Source organism: Canis lupus, chromosome 11 (genome assembly GCF_011100685.1).
Source record: "Canis lupus familiaris isolate Mischka breed German Shepherd chromosome 11, alternate assembly UU_Cfam_GSD_1.0, whole genome shotgun sequence".
NCBI classification, from domain to species: domain Eukaryota; kingdom Metazoa; phylum Chordata; class Mammalia; order Carnivora; family Canidae; genus Canis; species Canis lupus.
The window spans coordinates 54,454,518-54,477,279 of NC_049232.1; the positions used below are offsets into that span (position 1 = coordinate 54,454,518).

The 22,762-nt window shown below is 35.5% G+C and overlaps 2 protein-coding genes across 3 annotated transcripts in view; both read left to right on the forward strand.

Moving 5' to 3' along the window:
* The window catches only part of DCAF10 (DDB1 and CUL4 associated factor 10), a 42,881-nt gene that overhangs the window by 14,119 nt on the left and 6,000 nt on the right, over nt 1-22,762 (forward strand). The window contains exons 3-8 of one of the 2 annotated variants that reach the window (XR_005367011.1): nt 6,799-6,996; nt 16,572-16,774; nt 19,061-19,174; nt 22,037-22,182; nt 22,291-22,393; nt 22,601-22,645. Coding sequence is in view for 1 of the 2 variants with exons in the window: in XM_038552878.1 (XP_038408806.1) it covers nt 6,799-6,996; nt 16,572-16,774; nt 19,061-19,174; nt 22,037-22,182 (661 nt within the window). In the remaining variant the exon portion in view is untranslated. The remainder of the gene's footprint in view (nt 1-6,798; nt 6,997-16,571; nt 16,775-19,060; nt 19,175-22,036; nt 22,183-22,290; nt 22,394-22,600; nt 22,646-22,762) is intronic. The other variant, XM_038552878.1, reaches the window with a different exon arrangement.
* LOC111098095 (ATP synthase subunit ATP5MPL, mitochondrial-like) lies at nt 7,100-10,849 on the forward strand. The gene has a single exon (XM_038552884.1). It carries the CDS (start codon nt 10,424-10,426, stop codon nt 10,604-10,606), a length of 183 nt encoding a protein of 60 aa, XP_038408812.1. The 5' UTR covers nt 7,100-10,423; the 3' UTR covers nt 10,607-10,849.

Genomic DNA, 22,762 nt, shown 5'->3' on the forward strand with positions numbered 1-22,762 from the left:
GGAAGAAAACGCAGTAACATAAAGAAGTCAATTCTTTCCAAATTAGTCTATACATTTAGTGCAGTTCTAATCAAAATACCCACCTTTTTTTTTTTTTAACTTGACTTAAAAATTCATATTGAACAGGGAAGTGCCAAGAATATCTTAGACAGTTTTGAAGGAGACTAAATTGGCAGTCTTCCAGATACCAAACAGTCTTAGGACAGGGATAGATTAAGTGCCTAAAGAAATGGGGTAGAACTTCCAGAAACAGACCCATGCATATAGGGAAATTTAATATATGACTGCAGGGGGATTACAAATTGGGGGAGGGGAGGAAAAAAGAGAATTAGTTCTATATATATGAAATAACTACGAGTTAAAGACCTATTTATGAAAGCAAACCTTTAAAGCTTTAGAAGAGATATAGAATATATTTACATTCTAAGTATGAGAAAGGATTTTTTAAGAAAAAAAAAAAACATAGATTAAAGGATTGCTAAATTCACCTGCATTAAAATTTAAAACTTCACTCTAACCAAAGACATAAATAACAGTGTGAAAAGATAAGCTATAAGCTGGTGGGAGAAGATATTTTCAGTGCACATAGCCACAGAAGGATTAGTATGCAGAATATATATGACAATTACCCTGGAGCAAAACAGGCAGAGAATCATAGAAGCTAAAATGAGCAATAAATTTGGAAACATTTTCAAACTTCCTAGTTATGAAAATGCAAATAAGAATAAACAATGAAGAAATACTAAGTATTGGCAAAAATGTTGAGAAGTAGAAACTCTAAGACATTGTTGATGGAGTATAATTGGTAAAATTCTTTTGAAGAGCAATTCAGCAATATCTGGCAAAATTGAGGATCAAACAGATTTTTAAGAGATTAAAGCATGCGTAAACAAGGAGCTGTGTAAAGAAGGTTTGTTATAGCATCATTAGTAATACAAGTTGGAAACAAATCTCCATCAAAAGGAAGATAAATTCCAGTATACTCCTACAATGGAATACTATACATCAGTTAAAATAAATGAACTGGAAGCATCAGCATTTGAGATACCTCTCAGAAATTCAAAGTTGAGTCAGAAAAGCAAATTGTAAAGTGAGCTGAACAGTGCGATACCATTTATATAAAGTTTGAAAATATACAAACATAAGTTTGATGAGGGCATGTATTTGTCTGTTCTCTGCTCCCAAGCACCTAGAACTGTGCCTAGCACATAGTGGGTGCTAATTAAATATTTACAGAATAAATTGAATGCAAAACAAAACTATACATTGTTTATGGATACATACTTAGGAACTCATGGTATTAAAAACTTGCATGGGGAGTGACAAATTTTGGATAGTGGTTCCCTCTGGAGAGGGAGGGAGGGGAATGGGATTGGGGAGGGATATTCAGGGTGCTTCAGTTGTGTTTGTAATGTTCAAAAAAATCTGAAAGATAACAATGTTAAATTGAGAAAGCTGGGTGGTGGGTATCACAGGTTTTGTTATATTCTTCATAATTTTCTATATGTTTTTAATATTTTATAACTTAAAATTTTCTATCTCAAAAAAGAAAAGATGTGCTGTTGCCCCTACTCAGAATGATCTCTGACTAATCTGCTATTAGAATTTGTTCTTTATCAATGTCAGCTCTCATTTGCTGCTATCAGTGTATCTGCTTTAGTACTCCACACCTGCAAATTTGAATTCACTTATCTGTTGGTTAGAAAAACGATTTTAAAGCTTTTTTAGAAGGACATATAACTTAAGAGTTTTGCATGAGGATCTGAGGGGTCCTCTGGCAGGAACTTAAGTGTGCATTACTTACTAATAATACTAATTTTAATTTTTTTGAGTGCCTACCATGTGCCAAACCTTTTGTGAAGCACTTTTCATGCAATATTAATTCTCACAGTATCCTGATATTGTACCCATTTTAAGGAATAAAAAATTGAAGCTTAGAGATTTGTCCAACATGGTTAATATGTAGCAAGTGGTGGAGCTGGAATTCATGTTCAGTTCAGTTAGACCACCTCACTGAACTGTTCAGAAATATGGGGATACATTTCCTCCACAGTGATTTTACACATACTTAGTAATGTCTTCTAGTTCATTTCTTAGTTTTTAAGATTTGCTTATCTTGTAAACTAAAAAAAATTCATAGTTGTGAAGAATATTTTCTTTGCTTCATACGGGGAAAATGTGTAATTTAAATTCTTATGCCCATTACATAGGTTTACTTCTCATTCATGAAGGCTCTGTATGTGGATTTGAGAGTCCATTTAATGATCAAGCCTCCGTCCATTTAATGATCAAGCCTCCAACCTTCAGTTATACATTACAAGGGTAGTTGAGGTTATCATAATATTCACTTTGTGGTATGGCAGTTAAAAAATAGTGCCTATTTAAATATTCCAAGATCTGCTTTTCCCTCCCACTGTCTTTGTTGGTCTTTTCCTGATTGGTATATTTCAAACACTATAATATAAATGCAGTGCTCAACACTGGGAACATGAAATTTCTTATCTTGCAAAGGATTTCACAAAACTCTGAGAGTGACATTAGAAAACTAATCAATGACATGTAAAATCATTGGCAAATGATAGACTAGTTACCAATTAAAGAAAAGGAAAGGACAGAAATGAGGACATGATAGATAGTTCAGAGAATTATATGAATATTTCATGGGACTAAGGAAACGCCCTTGAAATGGATAAAGCCCTTGAAGGTTATATAGAAATGATTCTTTTTAAATTATAGTATAAAACTCAAAGGTGTTATATTTTGCTATCATAATTTCATTGGAAAGATTATGGAGAAAAACTCAAACATTTAATTTTTCTTATTCTAAGAATTTGCATTTAGTTAAATAAATGTAAGGTAAATGTTAAAATTTTTTTATGACTTTTAGTTTTTAAATAAAAACAACACTTTCTTTCCCTTGTATAATGACATGTTGGTACCTGTTTTAAGGAAATTCTATTTCAATTGCTGTTCACCAAGTATCCTCTGATAATGAAGACCTCAGTTTATTCAGATGTCCAGTTTATCCAGAACTGTTAATAGTTATATGTTGGGGTTTGATGGGAACATATGAAGCAGTTTTATATTTCATAAACTCATAGGCTTCAGTGTTTAGAGTGTCTCCTATTTATAAGAGACTATGGAGTTAAAAACACTTTACAGTTATTAACTTACTAGGCTAGACTGAGTTTTAATTTGAGAAGATTAAGCCACATCTCCAAGAATTTGTCTAACACTTTACATTCTCTACATCTGCTTGCTTTAAGATAAGAATTGTTAGTATGTTAACTGGTGTCCTAATCTACATTCTTAATTTTCTATAATTTATCTATTCTCTTCACCAATGATTCTTTAACACCAAGATTTTTAACAGGTAAAAATTTGAGGCAAAATGAGAAAACTAAAGTCAAAGTGTTGAATTTTTCATTAAGGTAAATTTATTCAATTTGAATTATTAGCTTTTGTTCCGAGATTATATTCTTTATACATCATTGGTATTAAAATATTTTTCGTTCAACAATGGTAATTTTTCAGTGGCCCTATTGATAACAATTTTAAAACTGATCCTCTACTTCATTTTATTTTATTTTTTAAAAGATTTTATTTATTTATTTGTTTGACAGAGTCAGAGAGCACAAGCAGGGGGAGCGGCAGGCAGAGGGAGAGGGAGAAGCAGGCCCCTTCCCGCTGCACAAGGAGCCTGACATTGGGCTCAATCTCAGGACCCCAGGATCATGACCTGAGCCAAAGGTAGATGCTTAACCAACTGAGGCATCCAGGCACCCCTCATTTTATTTTTTATGAAAATCCAAGAGTTTTGGAAACTGCCTACCTCAGAGATCTTTCTGAAACTCTAATCAAGTCATTCTCTTGCCTAAAGCCTTCAAGGCAGACCACTGTGGCCTAAGGCAGTATAATGCCACCAGGGTTTTGAATCCATATGTGCATTTTAAGTATTTTCTGTAGACTAAATAAAATATCTTATTTTTTTCCCTAAATTTTTAAAATGTATGAAGATGCTCTATGATGACTATCAGTTTATTTTAAAAGTTTGACTTTCCAGTAGTAGTCTTTTGTCATTGCATATATTTTTTAATCATATAATTCCTGTCAGGAAGTCATTAAAATATATTTATTTTAAAAAGCCTAAAAGTCGGGCAGCCTGGGTGGCTCAGCAGTTTAGTACCGCCTTCAGCCCAGGGTGTGATCCTGCGGACCTGGGGTCGAGTCCCACGTCGGGCTCCCTCCATGGAGCCTGCTTCTCCCTCTCCGTGTCTCTGCCTCTCTCTCTCTCTCTCTCTATCTCATGAATAAATAAATAAAATCTTAAAAAAAAAATCTGTGTGACAGGGCTTAGAGAAATGGGACACTCCTAACTATTGGTGGAACTACATATTGGTGTGTTCTTTTGAGGACAGTTTGGCTGTATGTATCAAAAGCCTTATATTTTTTTAAATCCCTTTTTAGCAAAACATTTTTATGGGAATATACTTAGAAAAATAACTAGGGATGTGATGAATATTTAGCTGTTTTTTTTAGTGTAAACTTTTTTACACTAAATAAAACTATTTTCTAGTTTTTAGTATAAACCATAGTAAAAAATTGGAAGCAGTATAAACACCCAACACTTGCTTGTTATTTTAAAAAAAGAGAAAAGATTACGGTTCATTCAGTAAATCTGTTCAGCCATTAAGAATCATTTTGTCAATAAATCGTTAACATGGCAAAATATTTATGACATGATATTAGGCTTGAAATAGAAGAATGAGGCTATCAATAACAGTGGTTATTTTTATGGTAGATTTTTTTTCCATTAAAAAATATTTTCCGGGCAGCCCTGGTGGCACAGCAGTTTAGCGCCGCCTACAGCCCAGGGTGTGATCCTGGATACCCTGGATTGAGTCCCACGTTGGGCTTTCTGCATGGAGCCTGCTTCTCCCTCTGCCTGTGTCTCTGCCTCTCATTCTCTCTCTGTGTCTCTATGAATTAATAAATAAAATATTTAAAAAAATATTTTCAATGGGCATGTATTTATAATTAAGAAATAGTTACTGGGTGGGAGGGTACCTGAATGGCTCAGTTGGTTAAGAGTCTGCCTTCAGCTCAGGTCATGATCCCAGGGTCCTGGGATCGAGCCCGGAGTTGGGCTCCCTGCTCAGTGGGGAGTCTCCTTTTCCCTCCCCCTACTTTGTTCTCTCTCTTGCTCACTCTCTAAAATAAAACCTTAAAAAGAAAAAGCAAAGATCTTTAAAAAAAAGTAGTGATTCAGAATCACTAGAGAATAAATCCATGATGTATTTTCCTCTTATCTCTACTTTTCCACACATAGTACTCTTAACTACTGTTGCCTCTCAGAGTATACCATCCCTCTACATGCCTCTGTACCTTTGCTTATCCCTTGGCCACTTAGTGAGTGCTTGCTTCATCTTTTAAAGTCAGTTCAAATGACACCATTATGAAGTCTTTCCTGACCACCTTTTTCTTTGCTTATTCCACACATTTATTTTGCACAATTATGTATTTACAATTTCTTCTCCACTAGGCAGTAAACTGTCTCACTCTTGCATAATATTTTTAAGTGCTTATTATGTGCCTACCACTGTGTGTGTTGGGTACTACAGATCTAACAATGAACTATGTAGACATTTCCCGTCTTCAAGGAATTTATAGCCTTATAAAGTTATTCCTTACACTGTTTATTAATTGTTGTGACAGAAGTGTAGTGTACTTTGGGAGATTAGAAGATTCATAAATCTACCCCAGGGTGGTTAGAGAGGGAAGGCTTCCTGAAGGGGATGATAGCTGAATAATAAAAAGAAAACAAGTGTTAGTTAGGTCAAAGGGTAGGAGAAAGGTGGTTTCAAGTAGCAGAAACAGTTTGTATAAAAGCCTGGAATTTTAAAACTGTGTTAAGTTTTAGGAAGATTGTTGGTATTTGTGGATACTGAGGGTGGTTTCTGATAAATAATTCTATTTAATTTTATCTTGGAGGAAGTTCTAGAATTCATTTCTCTCTGCAAGAGATTAGGAAGTAATGTATAACAGTGTATGTTAGAGAAAGCATCCTAATGTTGAATTAGGCAGAAATTCAAGTGTGGAAAAAAATTTTTTTAATTCAAGTGTGATTAGTCTATTATAAAAAATAATAGTATTTGTATAAAATATATTCTAAGGATTGAGAAATAAGTTTAAAATTAAAAGTTTGAATGATAGAGTATTTTATTGGTGTATCTTGTAATCTTAACTGGTCTTAATAAAATACTGCTAAGTATGATTATTTGGGGGAATGCCTTTGAATTAATAGATTAAAAATATGGCATTTTATTAGCAAATTTTATATGTAAATGCCTTCTAAATAGAAAGACATTACTTGTAGCAAAGTAAATATTTCTCATAATTATGAACCCTTTCTGCTTAACATATCTTCCTCTACAATCAAGTCTTCAAAATCTCCTGTCTCCTATTAAATTCTCTTACCATTTGTGTTTCCTATATAGATTTTTCTTCTTTCTTTCTAGCACTGTTCTCCAAACATCTACCCCTATTTTTAGTTCCAAATAAAAATCAATAATATAAAGCAGTTGGATAAAATTACATTGTGGTCCTCATTAAAACATAGTATCCTTCCCTGTGATTATGTGAATTATGCTTACTGTTTATTGATATCCATATCATTGGGTTTATATAGTTAGTTTGTGGTGCTTTTTGTTCGTTTTCTTGATTAGGTAATACAGAGACTTTCTCAAGTTTTCTTTAACAAGAGATTAAATAAACCAGTTTTTCTTTTCTGCTTTGTAGATTTCTTGATAACCGGCTGTTTGCTACCTGCTCTGATGACACTACAATAGCACTATGGGATCTGAGAAAACTCAACACCAAAGTATGCACTTTACACGGTCACACTAGCTGGGTGAAGAACATCGAATATGATACTAATACAAGACTCTTAGTAACATCAGGATTTGATGGAAATGTCATTATTTGGGACACCAACAGGTTTGTGAATAGGAGACCATGTTAGGATTGTCAACAACAACAAAATTTTTTTAAAGATTTATTTATTTGACAGAGAGACTGAGTGAGCATGTGGAGAGGTGAAGCAGAGGGAGAGGAGAGAGAGAATCTCAAGCAGACTCTCCATTTAGCACAGAATCCAGTGTGGGACTCAGTCTTATAACCCCCAGAGATCATGACCTGAGCTGAAATTGAAATCAAGAGTTGGACATTTAACTGACTGAGCCACCCAGGTGCCCCCCAAAAATATTTGTTTAAGATGGGGTAAACAAAGTCAGTGTTTTGTCCTAGCTTTCATATCTCTTTAGGAGAAAGAACCTAACTTTGAGGAAAACAATCAAAAAATGATTCCATTTTTTATTACTTGCACTTAGTCATATAATAAAACTAAAAAATTTGGAGAAAATTATATGGTAAAGAGACCAAGTAGTATTGTTAATGATGAAAACTGGTTTATACATGAGTTTCCTGAATTTAAGGGAAAATATTTTTATTTCTTCTGTGGAACTGAAATATTTTTTATTCCTCAACCTTTCATTTCTAAACCTATTTATTTTGTAATTTTTATACTCTTATTCATGCATTAAAATAATAGTTTCTCAGGTGGAATGGTACTGATCTATAGGGAAACGTTTGGAAATAATGTGTGGTGCAGTTTTGACACTATTGGGAGAAGAAAGGATTTCTACTAGCATTTTACAACAGGGATCAGAGTTTGTAAACATCCTGTATGGGACAGTTTGCACAGTAGACTAGTCCCATCTAAAATGTCAGTAATGCCTCTGTTGTGAAACACTTCAATGAAATGTCTCCTGTAGAGAAATTGATTATTTAAAGAGTTAAAGTTTGGGACACCTGGATGGCTCACTTGGTTAAGTGTCTCTTGATCTCAGCTCAGGTCTTTTTTTTTTTTTTTTTTTTCCAGCTCAGGTCTTGATCTCAGGGTGGTTAGTTCAAGCCCTACATTGGGCTCTATGCTGGGTGTGGTGACTACATTAAAAAAAAAAAAAAAAAATCAAGAAAAAGAGTTGAAGTTTGAGAAATATTGAAAATATACCTGTTGCTAGCTATGGTGAAATGGCAATACAATAATACACCAGGCCTACTTCTGAAATACTCTTTTCAGAGGTCATATATTAAAAGAAAGGGATATTCTTAAAGATTTCTAACTAACTATACATACTGTTTGAGCAGAGGATATGTGGATCTCTTTAGACTAAGACAAGTATATCTGTTAAAATTTAGAAGTTTATTTTTTAAATTTAGAAATGAAATTTGAATAGGAATATGAATGGTAACTTCCAAATTAGTCCACAAAAACTAGTAAAACATGATCAATCCAATAGAGGCAGAGAAGGGGGAAAATCATTTTTAAAAAAGAGATAAATCAGGAAGCACAAAAATATGGAGGCATAAAATCCAAATATCAATAATTACAGTAAATACATATTTACTAAAGATAGACAGGATTAGATTGGATTAAAAAAGGAATCCAAACTATGTTCTTTGTAAGGAACACACATCTAAAACATGCAAATGAGAAAGTCTGAAAGTAAAAAGATGGAGAAAAAATAACAGGCAAATGCAAATCAAAGAAAAACAGTTATATATACGTTAATAGCAGACAAAATAGAGTTTAGGGCATAAAGCATTATTAGTGATAAAAAGGTATTTTATATTAAAAGGTTTATTTCACTAGAACATAAAAGAATTCTTATATGCACTTAATAACATAGCTTCAAACCATAAAAAGCAAAATGGACAGAATTAGAAGAAAAAAGTGAGACTCCCCATCTTAGTGGAAAATGTTAACACCATTCTCTAATTTACTAATAGATAAAATAGACCAAAAAATTATTAAGACCATAGATTTTACTGTAATAAACTTTTTATTAGGCATATTTACAATTCTCGCAGCAAATGGTAAATACATCTTCTGAAGCTAGCTTAGAATATGTACAAAAATAGAGCATATACTAGACTACAAAGTGAGTTGCAACCAATATCAAAGATTTGTTATCACAAAAATGGTTTTTCCTCACCTCAGTATAGTTTAACATAGCTAACTAAAAATTCCCATGTTTGGAGACTTATAAACTAAATAATTCGTGGATTGAAGAAATCATAGGGAAATCAGTAGGCTAAAAATTAGTGAACTAATAAGCATTTTGCTAAAAAAAAAAACAACTGGAAAAAGATAAAAAAGAGTAAACCCAATGAAAGATATGGAACAATAAACATAAAAGCAGAAGTTAATGAAATTGAAAATGAAAATACAATAAAGTTTTTTTAAAAGCCTGCTTTTTGAAAAAGCTAATTGAATATGCAATTATCTAGGAAGATTCATCCAGAGAAATAAGACAAAGGATAATCTTAACTAAAAAAAGGAAACAACAACAAAAAAATATACAGTAAAGTAATAAGATCACCTTTATGCCAGTATACTTGAAAACTTTGGTGAAATAGTTTATTCAAAAAACACACCTTAGCAAAACTTGATCGAGAGAAATAGAAAATTTGAAATGCACCTATTACCTGGACTGATATTTAACCAGTATGCACTGATTTAGCTGAAGTCATGGTTAAAATATTAAACTAATACTTTTGTAGTTAATGTGGTAACTGTAGTTAAATGATAAATAGCCAGTATCCTAAATCATCCCCAGGTAGTTGTATCCTGGCACCCTGTGGTTACCTGGGCCCCTCTTTTAGGGATACCTCCCTCAAGATCTCCCTATGATCTAGTAGCTAAAGTCCCCCTTAAACTACCCTCACCTAAAAAAAACAAACAAAAAACTACCTTCACCTTCCCCCTCTTTTTTTTTTTTTTGGTTGTTCAGCATCTCATTTAATTCTGAGAACAGCCTCAGGAGTTAGTTAACTGTTTTCCCATTTTAGAGCTAAAGAGATCAAGGTCAGAGAGGTTGGGTAACATGCCCACATGACTGTCAATAAGACAGTAAAATATGAGCCAAGAGTCAAACCCTGGTTTATAGACAGCCAAGATGTATCCTTTGCTTATGGGAGTTTTAAAATTTTAGAGTAGAGTGATTCTAGGACCCAGTTCCAACACTGTCAATTGCATCAATTCTGACTGCTAGTTTTCATGCATTGCTTTCTGGTTACTTAAATATTCTAAATATTGCCTCTGCCATAGCCATTAAAGAAATGGAAAATATCAATTAAAATTTATTTACTAAGAAAACAGTAGGCTTGTTAGTTTTACAGGTGACTTCTACAAGATAGTACAAGAAGCAGAACATTTCAATTTTATTAAGTGTTCAGATTCCAGAAGTAAGGAGAATTCTCCTTCATGTATGAAGCTAGTATAACCTATACATAAAATCAAGCTTTTCTGAGTCCATAGCGGTAGTGTCGCGGCCGCCTGAGCCAGGGGTGTTGCGTCAAGATGCTTCAAAACCTTGTTAAAAATGTTTGGGTCCCCATGAAGCCCTACTATACCCAAGCTTACCAGGAGATTTGGTTAGGAATGGGGTTGATGAGTGCCATCATTTATAAAATCAGGAGTGCTGATAAAAGAAGTAAAGCTTTGAAAGCCTCGAGTCCTGCCCCTGCTCATGGCCATCATTAACCAGCTCGGGGAACACATGAGATGGAACGTCAGTCTGGCTGTAAATCTCTGCATGCTCTGCTAGTTGGGAACATGGAGCCCCGACGTACACGTGTACACATGTCGTGTCTGCTGCGGCGTGAATAAATGTAACTGTGAGGTGAAAAAAAAAATCAAGAAAGATAACTAAGAAAAAAATTGAAATGTCTTTCTGTAATATGAATATAGATGCAAATATTGTAAATAAAAGGAAACTGAATCCTGTATGGCCAAGTTAGGTTTATGCAAGGAATGAAAGAATGATATATCTGTGGCCCTGGCTAGCTCAGTAGGAAAAGCATGTGAATCTTGACCTTGGGGTCCTGAGTTCGATCCCCACGTTGGGTGTAGAGATTATTTAAAATCTTAAAAAAGATATATCAATAAAAGTTCTATTAATATAATTTATCACATGAACAAGTCCATATGATTGTTTAAATCAAGGAGTAAAATTCAGTATTTGATCATAATTAAAAACAAAAGAAGGGACATTGTTACCAGTATTATAGAGATTAGAAAGATTATAAAGGGATACGTGAAACAACTTTATAGCAACAAATTAGACAACTTAGATAAATACCTAGAAAGTGACAAATTACTTAAACTGATTGAAGAACATATAGAAAATCTATAGACCTACATACTTAAAACAAGTAAAAAACTGAACTGGTAATTTAAAAATCTTTCCACCGTGAAAAGCCCAGATCCAAAAGTCTTCACTGATGAATTTTACAAAACATTTATAAAATAAGTAATACTAATCTTTCACAAACTCTTCCAGAAAATAGAGGAGGAAAGAACACTTCCCAACTCATTTTATGAGTCTGGTATTATTACTCTGATAACAAACCAGACAAGCATAAGAACAGAAAACTACAGACTAATATTCCTCAAAAACAAAAAGAAGAATAGATACAAAAAATCTTCAACAAAATATTAGCAAACCAAACCTGGCATCATGTAAAAAAAAGTCTATATCATAATAGAATTTATCCCAGGAATATAGGGTTGGTTTAATATCCAAAAATCAATTACTATAATAACAGTATATTAATAAAAGTCAAAACCCATATATAGGATAATCTCAAGAAAGGCAGAAAAGCCCTTGACAAAATCCAACATGCATTTGTAATGAAACTGGGAATAATAGGGAACTTTTATTCCCAGACATCTGATAAAGGACATCTATGAGGAAATTTGTGGCTAAAATTTTTTTTAAGATTTTATTTATTTATTAGAGATCATACAAGCTGAAAGTAGGGACAGTGGGAGAGGAACAAGCAGACTCCCCACTGAACAGAGAGCCTGATGATGTGGGGCTCTATCCCAGGACCCTGAGATCATGACCTGAACCAAAGAAGGTGTGTAACTAACTGAGCCATTCAGGCGCGCGCCCCTGGCTAAAATCATCTTAATGTTGAAAGACTGAATACATTCCCCCTAAGACTGGGAACAAGTCAAGGATGTCTGCTCCACCACTTTTATTCAATATTGAAGGTACGATTGCACTGGAAGTGCATCCAGGCAAGAAAAAGAAATAACAGGCATCCAGATTGGAAAAGTAGTAGTAAAACTGTCTTAATATGGAGATATGATCTTATATAGAGAAAATCTTAAGGATTCCACATAAATACTAGAATTAGTAAACAAGTTATACAAGATTAATATACACAAATCAATTGTACTTCTAAGTAATGGACAATCTAAAAATGAATGAAGAAAATTCCATTCATAATAGACTCTAAAGAAATAAAGTACTTAGGAATGGATTTAACAAAAGTAGTACAAGATTTGTACTCTGAAAACTATAAAAACATTGCTGAAATAAATGTAAGAAGATGTAAATGAATGGAGAGACATTTCATCCTCATGGATTGTAAGATTTAGGATCAGTAAGATGGTAATTCTTGGGGTGCCTGGCTGACTCAGGACTCTCATCTCAGGATTGTGAGTTCAAGCTCACATTGGGTGTAGAGCTTACTTAAAAAATAAATAAGGTTACAGAGGACAAACCACTTAAATTTTTTTTAAAGATGGCAGTTCTCTCCAAATTAATCTATAGATTCAATGCAATCCCTACCAAGATTCCAGCTGCCTTTTTTGGACCAATTATCAAGCTGATTCTAAGATTTATATGGAAATACAAATGACCCAGAATAGTCAAAACAATCTTGAAGAAAAAGTTGAAAGACGCACATTTTGAATTCCAGAACTTACTACAAAACCACTGTAATTAAGACTGTGTTTGCTGGCATGGGATAGGCGTATAAATCAAAGGAACAGAATTTTGAGAGTCAAGAAATAAAACCTTGCATTTATGATCAGTTGATTTTCAACAAAGGTGCCAAGCTAATTCAGTGCTTCAGGAAAAGATAGTCTTTCTGATAAATGATACCTGAGCAACTGGATAGTCACAGGCAAAAAGATGAATTTATAGACCCTTATATCAAAAAAAAGGAACTCAAAATGGATTTGTACCTGAATGTAAAAGCTAAAATTACGTATAATTCATAGAAGAAAACATGGGAGTAAATCTTCATGCAAACCAAAGCACAAGTGATTTTTTAAAAACTGATAAAATGGACTTGATTAAAATTAAAAACTTTTGTGTATCAGATGATACCATTAAGAAAGTGAAAAGAAAAACTACAAAATGAGAGAGAATATTTGTAAATTATATCTGATAAAGGATTTGTGCCCAAAATATATAAAGAACTCACTTTTTATAAACATAATTATATATATACAACCCAATTTAAAAATGGGCAAAATATCTGCATAGACATTCCACCAAGGAAGAGAATAGAAATGATTAATAGGCATGTGAACAGGTTCAACATAATTAGTCATAAGGAAAATATAAGTCAAAACCAAAATGAGAAACCACTTCACATCCACTAAGATGGCTGTAATTTAAAAAGACAGTAACAAGTATTGGCAAAAATGTGGAGAAACTGGACCCTTACACATTGCTTATAGGGATGTAAAATGGTTCTGCCACTTTAGAAAAGTTTGGTAGTTTCTTAAAATGTTAATCATAAAAAATTTTTAAAAAGTTAAACATAGAGCTATCATCTGACCAGCCATTCCACTCCTAGGTATCTGTCCAAGAGAAATGAACAACTATCACCAAAGATTTGTACATGAATGCTTATAACAGAATAATGCTTATATTATTCATAATATACCCCAAATGGAACCAGTACGAATATCCATTGGTAAATGAATAAACAAAATGTGGTTGTATCTATACAATAGAATACTATTTGGTAATGAAAGGAACAGAGTACTAATATGTGCTACACATAGATGAACCCTTAAAAAAAAGTACACTAAGTGAAAAAAGCCAAACCAAAAGACCACTTGTATGATTCTATTTATATTAAATGTCCACAATAAGTAGGTCTATAGAGACAAGTAGATTAGTGGCTCTGTGTGACTGGCAGTAGGAACAGAGAGAGACTGCTAGTGGGCAGGAAGGATTTTTTTAAGATTGTATTTATCTGAGAGACGGCACAAGCAGTGGGGAGGAGGCAGAGAGGGAGAAGCAAACGCTGAGCAGGGAGCCTGATGTGGGGCTTGAGCCCAGGACATTGAGATCATGACCTGAGCCCAAGGTAGACACTTAACTGACAGTCACCAAAGCACCCCAGCAGGAAGCATTTTTTTAGGATGATGAAAATGTTCTAAAGTTGGGTTGACTGGTGGCTTAGCGGTTTAGTACCACTTGCAGCCTGGGGTGATCCTGGAGATCCGGGATCGAGTCCCACATCAGGCTCCCTGCATGGAGCCTGCTTCTCCCTCTGCCTGTGTCTCTGCCTCTCTCTCTCTCTGTGCCTCTATAAAATAAATAAATAAAATCTTTAAAAATAAAAAAATAAAGTTGGGTTGATGATTGCACAACTCCATAAATTTACTAAATATCACTTAATTGTAAACTTTAAGTGAATTTTATGATATGTAAATTATATCTCAAAGCTGTTAAACTTAAAAATAGAAGAAAACTCATCAAAGGATACACTAAAACCTTTTTAAATGGTGAAACTTTTAGAAGTTTTCTCTATAGGAGTGCCTGGCTGGCACAGTTGGCTGATCTTGAGGTTGTGAGTTCAAGTCCCATGATCGTAGAGCTTACTTTAAAAAAGAAAAAAGTTTTCTTTATAAAATTAGGAAGGGAGGGACGCCTGGGTGGCTCAGCAGTTGAGTGTCTGCCTTCAGCCCAGGGCGTGATCCTGGATCCTGGAATCAAGTCCCATCAGACTCCCTGCGTGGAGCCTGCTTCTCCCTCTGCTTGTGTCTCTGCTTCTTTCTCTCTGTGTCTCTCATGAATAAATAAATATTTTTTAAAAAAACAAAAATAGGAAGTGAAAACATGGCTGCTATTACTACTACTGTTTACCATTGTTTTGGAGTGGGAGAAGGCAGGGTCCTAGTTGGTGCAGTAAAATAAATATATAAGGATTGGAAAGGAAAAAATGAGAAAATCGCATTCACAGATGATATATGATTGTATGAAGGGTTGAAAATTTTTCTGTAAAGAATTGTGTAATACTTTAGTGTGCTGTATAGTCTCTGAGCAGCCATAGACAATTCACAAATGCTGTGTTCCAACTAACTTTCTATATAAAAACAGGGAATAGTCCAGACTTGGCCCATAGAGCAGTTTTCTGAATGGTCTACATAGAAAACCATAGAAATTTTGCTGACAAATTATCAAAATTCTTAAGAGTTCATCAAGATTGCTTGACAGATCAAAATGTAAAAATCAGTAGTGTTCCTGTTTATCACAACAAATAATTTAAAAATTTTAAAGTATATAGTTTTTAGTAATTAAAAATAATTTTTAAAAACCAGAATAGGTCAAGTAGCAGATTAGACACAACTTTAAAAAATAGATTATCTATATTGTAACAGAAATGAAGAGATAGGGGGGATCCCCAGGTGGCGCAGCGGTTTAGCGCCTGCCTCTGGCCCAGGGCGCAATCCTGGAGACCGGGATCGAATCCCACGTCGGGCTCCCGGTGCATGGAGCCTGCTTCTCCCTCTGCCTATGTCTCTGCCTCTCTCTCTCTCTCTCTCTCTGTGACTATCATAAATAAATAAAAATAAAAATAAAAGAAATGAAGAGATAGGATACATGAAATAGCAGCTATGAGACAGGGAGAGTCAAATATGAAGGTTTCAAACATCTATTTGGAGCTCCAAGAGAATAAAGAAAATAGGTGAGAGACAATATTGGAAAAATGATGGAGATTTCCCCAGAATATGTGAATAATATGAATCTTAAGATTTTTAAAAAGATTTTATTTATTTATTCATGAGAGACACAGAGGCAGAGACATAGGCAGAGGGAGAAGCAGGCTCCATGCAGGGAACCCAATTCGGGACTCAATCCAACAACCCTGGGATCACACCCTGAGCTAAAGGCAGATGCTCAACCACTGAGCCACTCAGGGGTCTTGGATCTTAAGATTTAGAAAGTTAAATTAATCCCAATAAAGTAAAAAATCCAAATTTAAACATATCAGAGTGAAACTGCAAGTACTCCAAAGAAAGATCAGCCAAAGGAAAAAAAAATAAAAAATTGTCCAAAGTAACAATTGTACTATTAGCAGACTTAAAAATAGCCAGGGTTCAATAGAATATGTATCCCCAATATTTGGAAAGATATAACAATTAACCTGAAGTTACATGCTCAGCTAAAAATCTTTAATCAAAGAAAGATTTTCAGAACATAAGGGGACAGTTTACCTCATTGAAATCTTATTTAAAAATATTTAATTGCAGAAAGAAAGAATAAAATAAAGTTGGAGATGAATTAAGGATGATGAGGAAAAAAATTATCATGTATATAAGGTTAAGCATACTTTGTAAATTCTAGTTTGAAAATATAACTATCACCAAATCGTATATTTATGATAATTCTAGGTTTTGATTTCTTCTGTAGGTGTACAGAAGATGGGTGTCCACATAAGAAGTTCTTTCACACACGTTTTCTTATGCGAATGAGATTAACACCAGATTGTTCCAAAATGTTAATCTCAACGTCCTCTGGATATCTCTTGATTTTGCATGATCTTGACTTAACCAAGTCCTTAGAAGTAGGCAGCTATCCTATTTTGAGAGCAAGAAGAACTACATCAAATTCAGGTAAGCTTTTCTTTTTTGATTAAACAGAGTTTTCCAGAGAGTCTCACACAAAAGGATGGTATATGCTTCCATTCTGAGAAAGACAGCAGGAAGAAGGGAAGGAAATCAGAAGATATTTTTGGAAAGCTCAGTCGGACCTTTTTTCCTAAGGAAGTATGAACTGTTTGAATCTCTGACATAGCATTAATTTGTGCTTCTGTATCACCAATGATTTAGGAGAAACTGCTCACTATAAAAATATTTTCTTTTAGTTCTTTCTGCTATCCAAAAATCATCAGTATTTCTAAATCATTGCTATCTCAAAAATTAGTGGTGGCTCAAGGTAGGATCAATCTTTAAGTGCTTCTGAAACCCAGCAGAGCTTTTATTTTATCTTAATCTTATTTTGTCTTATTTTATCTTATCTTACTTTATTTCACGGCCCTGAGAGCAAGACCTGAGCTGAGGTCGAGTCACAGATGCTTTACTGACTGAGCCACCTAGGCACCCCACCTAGCATGGCTTTTAAGATATATTCAGTATAGAGCTTTAAGTCTATATTACATCCTAGACTTCCAGATGTCTATACTCAGGTATAGACATTGGGGTGGGGAATCCAATGCAGGGCTTGATCTCTCTCAGGACCCTGAGATTATGACCCCAGCTGAAACCAAGAATTGGCCACTTAGCCAACGGAGCCACCCAGGCGCCCCTAAAGTGGTAGTAATCTTTTTCCTGTTGCTGATTCCATTAGACTTCAGTGAAATTGGAGCTCAGGAAAACTTAGGCACTATAATTTATATTATGTGATAGAGATTATATTTCATCACCTTGGGAAAAGGAGGGCTGTTCCAGGAATATACCTATTGTTTATAATTTTGCATTTTATGAACAGGAACCCAGAAAAAAAAAAGACTTAAGCATGCAAAATATATAATATGTATAAATTGCTATTTAAAATCAGCTTCAGATGGTTAGACACTCTGTTGTAAGCATAGGGCAGGGCCACTTCTGAAGACTTTTGGGAAAGTGCAGGCTCCATTGTACTGCATTTGCCCAATTTCACTGCTAAAAGTAGAAATTTAAGTTTTACCAACTTACTTGCAAAGCAAGAGATTTCATAAATATGTGAGTATAATCCTTTTACATTCAGAAATTTATTTTTAGGTTCAACATTAATAACTTTAGCTTAGTAAGAAGTAGTGATTTAGAAGATCTGGTTGGCATTTTTTTTATTCAGAAACGAAGAACATTTCTTCTAAGGGTAATTCTGATAATAAATCAAAGGGAATTAGATGAAGACATCATAAAAGTTTGGGGCCACTAGAAGAGTAGGATAAAATAGAGATTGCTATTTGGAATAATACATCAAACCCAACTATCTGATACTCATTTTGTTTTAATGATATTCATTTTAGATCAGTATAAAATTGGTATTGCATTTCAAAGATAGTATTCACATAATTTCATGAATGATAACAATTGTTTGGCATGCTCAAGAAGGATCATTTAATGCTCTCAGTAATGGAGCTGGTATTTGGACCCTATTCTAGGATTAAAAGGGCTGATGAGGGGATCCCTGGGTGGCGCAGCGGTTTGGCGCCTGCCTTTGGCCCAGGGCGCGATCCTGGAGACCCGGGATCGAATCCCACATCGGGCTCCCGGTGCATGGAGCCTGCTTCTCCCTCTGCCTGTGTCTCTGCCTCTCTCTCTCTCTCTCTGTGTGTGTGACTATCATAAATAAATAAAAAAAAAAAAAAAAAAAAGGCTGATGAACAACACGCTCAGTTTTCATATTTACTGAATTTTCTTGTTCCATTTTACTACGTAAGTGATGGGGAAACCCAAAGATGTTCCTGTTTTAGTTTGTCATATTTCACCTAAGTCATTGGGAGAAGAGATTTTAGAAAGGGCCCAGGCCATAGATAGAACACTTCAAAGAGCTGCCCTGCTTACCTTGGTCTTAGTTATCAGCAAGCTTTTTTTTTTTTTTAAAGATTATATTTATTTATTCATGAGAGACATGGGGAGAGAGAGAGAGGCAGAGACATAGGCAGAGAGAGAAGCAGGCTCCATGTAGGGGGCCCAATGTGGGACTGGATCCTGGATTCCAGGATTACACCCTGGGCCAAAGGCAGATGCTCAACCACTGAACCACCCAGGCGTCCTATAAGGAAGCTTTAAGGGGGCATGTACTTGCCATGTTTCAGATGGATTTTAACAATATGCTTCAACTAGATGATTAAAAAGTTAAGAGACACTACTAGAGTTTTGCTGAGTTTGTCAGAATTTTTTTGTATTTTCAAGATCTGACCACTTCATCAAGTTCATCTGGTCCTCGGGTTTCTGGTTCACCTTGTCATCATAGTGATTCTAATTCATCTTCTGAGAAACACATGTCACGAGCTACACAAAGAGAAGGTAGGTTAAAAGTGGGATTTTATAATCTTGCAACAACAGGGTCTACCAAAGAGCTTTCTCTGGTTTAGTTTTAATCCATACAAATAAAAGCCAATAAAGAAGAGGTTATTCTTTGCCCCTCAGTCATTCATTTTCAGAAGATAACCAGAGTCTCTAGGGTTGAATATCTTGGGCTTAAATCTTTGTTGGAATTTGAGCTTTGGTTTTATTTATTGAACTTAGTTTGGTCTAGATCGGAGAAAAAGTAGTTAGGACATGTAGATCCCAATCAAGATTGTTAAGGAAATTAAATAAGATATGCATGTGATGGTGTTGTATACGTGATGAGTTTGTTAGGTACTTGTGAAAGTCACCTGGTTCCAGCCGTAGCTTTTTGCTCTGCCGTTTCTTTATCTGAGCAACACCTGACAGCCTTGGAGGGGTTGTGGGATAAAGTAGACTATAACCTGGCCTTATTTTGCTTTTGCCCATTTTTCCCCACCACTCTGGCAGAACTAGCTGTTTAGCTTATTCTTTCCACTCCCTAAATGAAATGCTTTCTACGTATGCAAATCCATACCAGTTTCACATCTAAGCATTTTTGGTTTGTCCTCCCCTTTGTGGACTGATGGCCAGATGTGGGTTTTGTTTTTTTGTTTTTTTTATTTGTAATTTTGGGTCACCTTTGGAGATGCACATGGCTCCTACCTAGATCTTTAGGGGAGGGACTATCCATTAGACTTCTAATTGTGTTTTTCCTGGGTGTCCTCACCTGGTAAGTGTTTGATAATTGCATACTTGATGAATGGTTTGAGAGCCCTTCCTAAACCTACAACCTATCTACTTTCCTCTGGATGTTCAGGACTATGAGACTATGACATGTAAGGTTAAAAATTCCTCCTGATAAATTTAGAGATTTATGCCCAGATATGTAACATTTTTCCTTTGATTTGTAGCATAAACTTCTTTTATAGATTCTGTTTTTCTACTTTGGCTACAGAAAACAAGCCAAGGCTCTTAATAATCATTGAGAAAAACCTTTATTGAACTAAACCATCCATGAGGGAAAAAAAAAAAAGAGTAGTTGACTGCTTGTTGCAGTGGTAAACCCAAAAATCAAACTACACAGCAGTTTCATGATATAGAGTTGGGGATGGGAGAAGAAATGATGTATGGAGAACCTAGGCAGAATATGGAGAAGAAAATGGGGCTCATACATAAAGTTGTTCTGAATGTTGGCAATCTTGGGTCTTCAGGGTGTCAGAATATGTTAGCACCATAGTTTGACAGATACAGTATTGTATAGAGCTGAGGCTCTCAAACTCCTTTAGGATTAGAACTTTAAGTGATCTCTACACCCAAAGTGGGGCTTGAACTCCAGAGCTTGAGATCAAGAGTCAGATGCTCTACCAACTGAGCCAGCCAGGTGCCCCTAGAACTCCATTTTTGACATGAAATCTGTGGATTATATTATAGCACAGATAAAGTACAAAAACTGATTCAAGTGAAATTAAAGCATTCCTTGACCAGTCTTTCCTAGCCCATCCCTATGTGGTTCCCTCCTTTTGCCAGCACTAAAGGAACTTTCAAGGAGCACAGCTCAAAAACCACTACTTACTTAATGGGTTTCTTTTCTGCTTCTGTTCCAAGTTTCAGAATTAATTCTGGAAATAGCTGTTTGTTTTTCTCTAAAATTATTATTAAACTTCAGTCACATGTGAAATCATTATTTAGGTATAGTTTGGTTATAACAATGTAATTTAGAGCTTCACAGGTTTCCATCAATGCTATAGTAATCTAAAGGGAAACTTTAAAAGAAGATAACATCTATTTGAGAAACAGTTCACAAAGGGTCTGACAGAAGGAGCTCAATCTTCACAGCATTTCCTTCCACAGGTAGAGAAGTGTTGAAATAGTTCTCTTGATACTAAATTTCTAAACTGCTTCTTTATAATGTCTGTGAAAGTGGTTCTCCGCATACCTGAGGGATAGGATGTAACTCCCAGTAGTAACGGCTTACTGTAGCAGTCACTTTCATGGGGGGCTAGGAAGAAGGACATGATGAGCCCTAACAGAGTACCAGTCATATGTATGATTGGTAATGTCTCCCTTGTTTTAACATACTGGTATGTGAAATATTCTCCTTTGCCTCCAAAATCATAGATCTGTTTGGTTATTTATAGTACTGCCCTTGGGGTCCGTAAGTCCTGCTCCTTGCACACGATATCCTTTTATTTTTTTTTATAAGATTTTATTTATTAATGAGACACAGAGAGAGAGAGGGGGAGAGAGAGACAAAGAGGCAGAGACACAGGCAGAGGGATAAGCAGGCTCCATGCATGGAGCCCAACATGGGACATGGGACTCAATCCTGGGTCTCCAGGATCACTTCCTGAGCTGAAGGTGGCGCTAAACCGCTAAGCCACCCAGGCTGCCTGATAGCCTTTTATTTATACAAAGTCAGTCTGCATGGCTTCCACATATTTCCTTCTCTAGAGAATATAGGTCCTCTGAGATGAGAATTATCTTTTACTTTTCTACATTCATGTCACATAACTTTGATTCTTAAAAGTTTTCTGAGTTGTAAATCTTAATCAAAAGGATCCCTAGTCCACTTTAATGCCTTAGTCTTAGGTTACTGGGATTCCCGCTACAAGAACTTGGATTCTTTAGTCCTAGTCATAACCTTTCCCCATACCCCCACCCCCAAAGACCACCCAAGCACCCCCATAGTTTTTTGTTTTTTGTTTTTTACATGTGGTAGCACAAGAGGCTGACAGTGGAATGAAGGCTGGGGGCAGTGTGGCTGTCAGAAATGAAAGCTTTGATGAGCTGCCTTAGTCCTTTGATAATACAAATCTCATACCCTAATTTTCTTATCAGGAGTATCACCACGAAATAGTCTTGAAGTCTTAACCCCTGAAGTTCCTGGTGAGAGAGACCGTGGAAACTGCATCACGTCCTTACAGCTGCACCCAAAAGGCTGGGCCACTCTGCTTCGGTGCTCAAGCAACACTGATGATCAGGAGGTAGGAGTAGCAGCACTCCACCTTTAAAGCAGTTAATTTAAAAAATAGCCATTGCTGTATGTGCTCACCGAATCTTTATCCCTTGAACCTCTCCTTCTTCCTTTGCAGCCTCCTCTCCAGTGTGGCACACTGGGAAATACTTTAAACCAGTATCAGCTCAGATTGTGCCCAGCTTAATTCTTGCCTCCTTCATCTCACCACACACCTGTTATATAATAAACTTTATTTTTTTTTTTTTTAATTTTTTTTATTTATTTATGATAGTCACACAGAGAGAGAGAGAGAGGCAGAGACATAGGCAGAGGGAGAAGCAGGCTCCATGCACCGGGAGCCCGACGTGGGATTCGATCCCGGGTCTCCAGGATCGCGCCCTGGGCCAAAGGCAGGCGCCAAACCGCTGCGCCACCCAGGGATCCCCTATAATAAACTTTAGATGGAGATGCTTCAGCCAAACTGGCTAAATGTAAGGTTTTGCTAAGCCAATTGAGTACTGGAATTTGCTCTTTTTAAAATCTGGGGAAGGGGGCAGCCCTGGTGGCTCAGTGGTTTAGCGCCACCTTCAGCCCAGGGCATGATCTTG

Coding starts and splice junctions, on each gene's coding strand:
- LOC111098095 (XM_038552884.1), top strand. CDS start 10,424: ATGCTTCAAAACCTTGTTAAAAATGTTTGGGTCCCCATGAAGCCCTAC.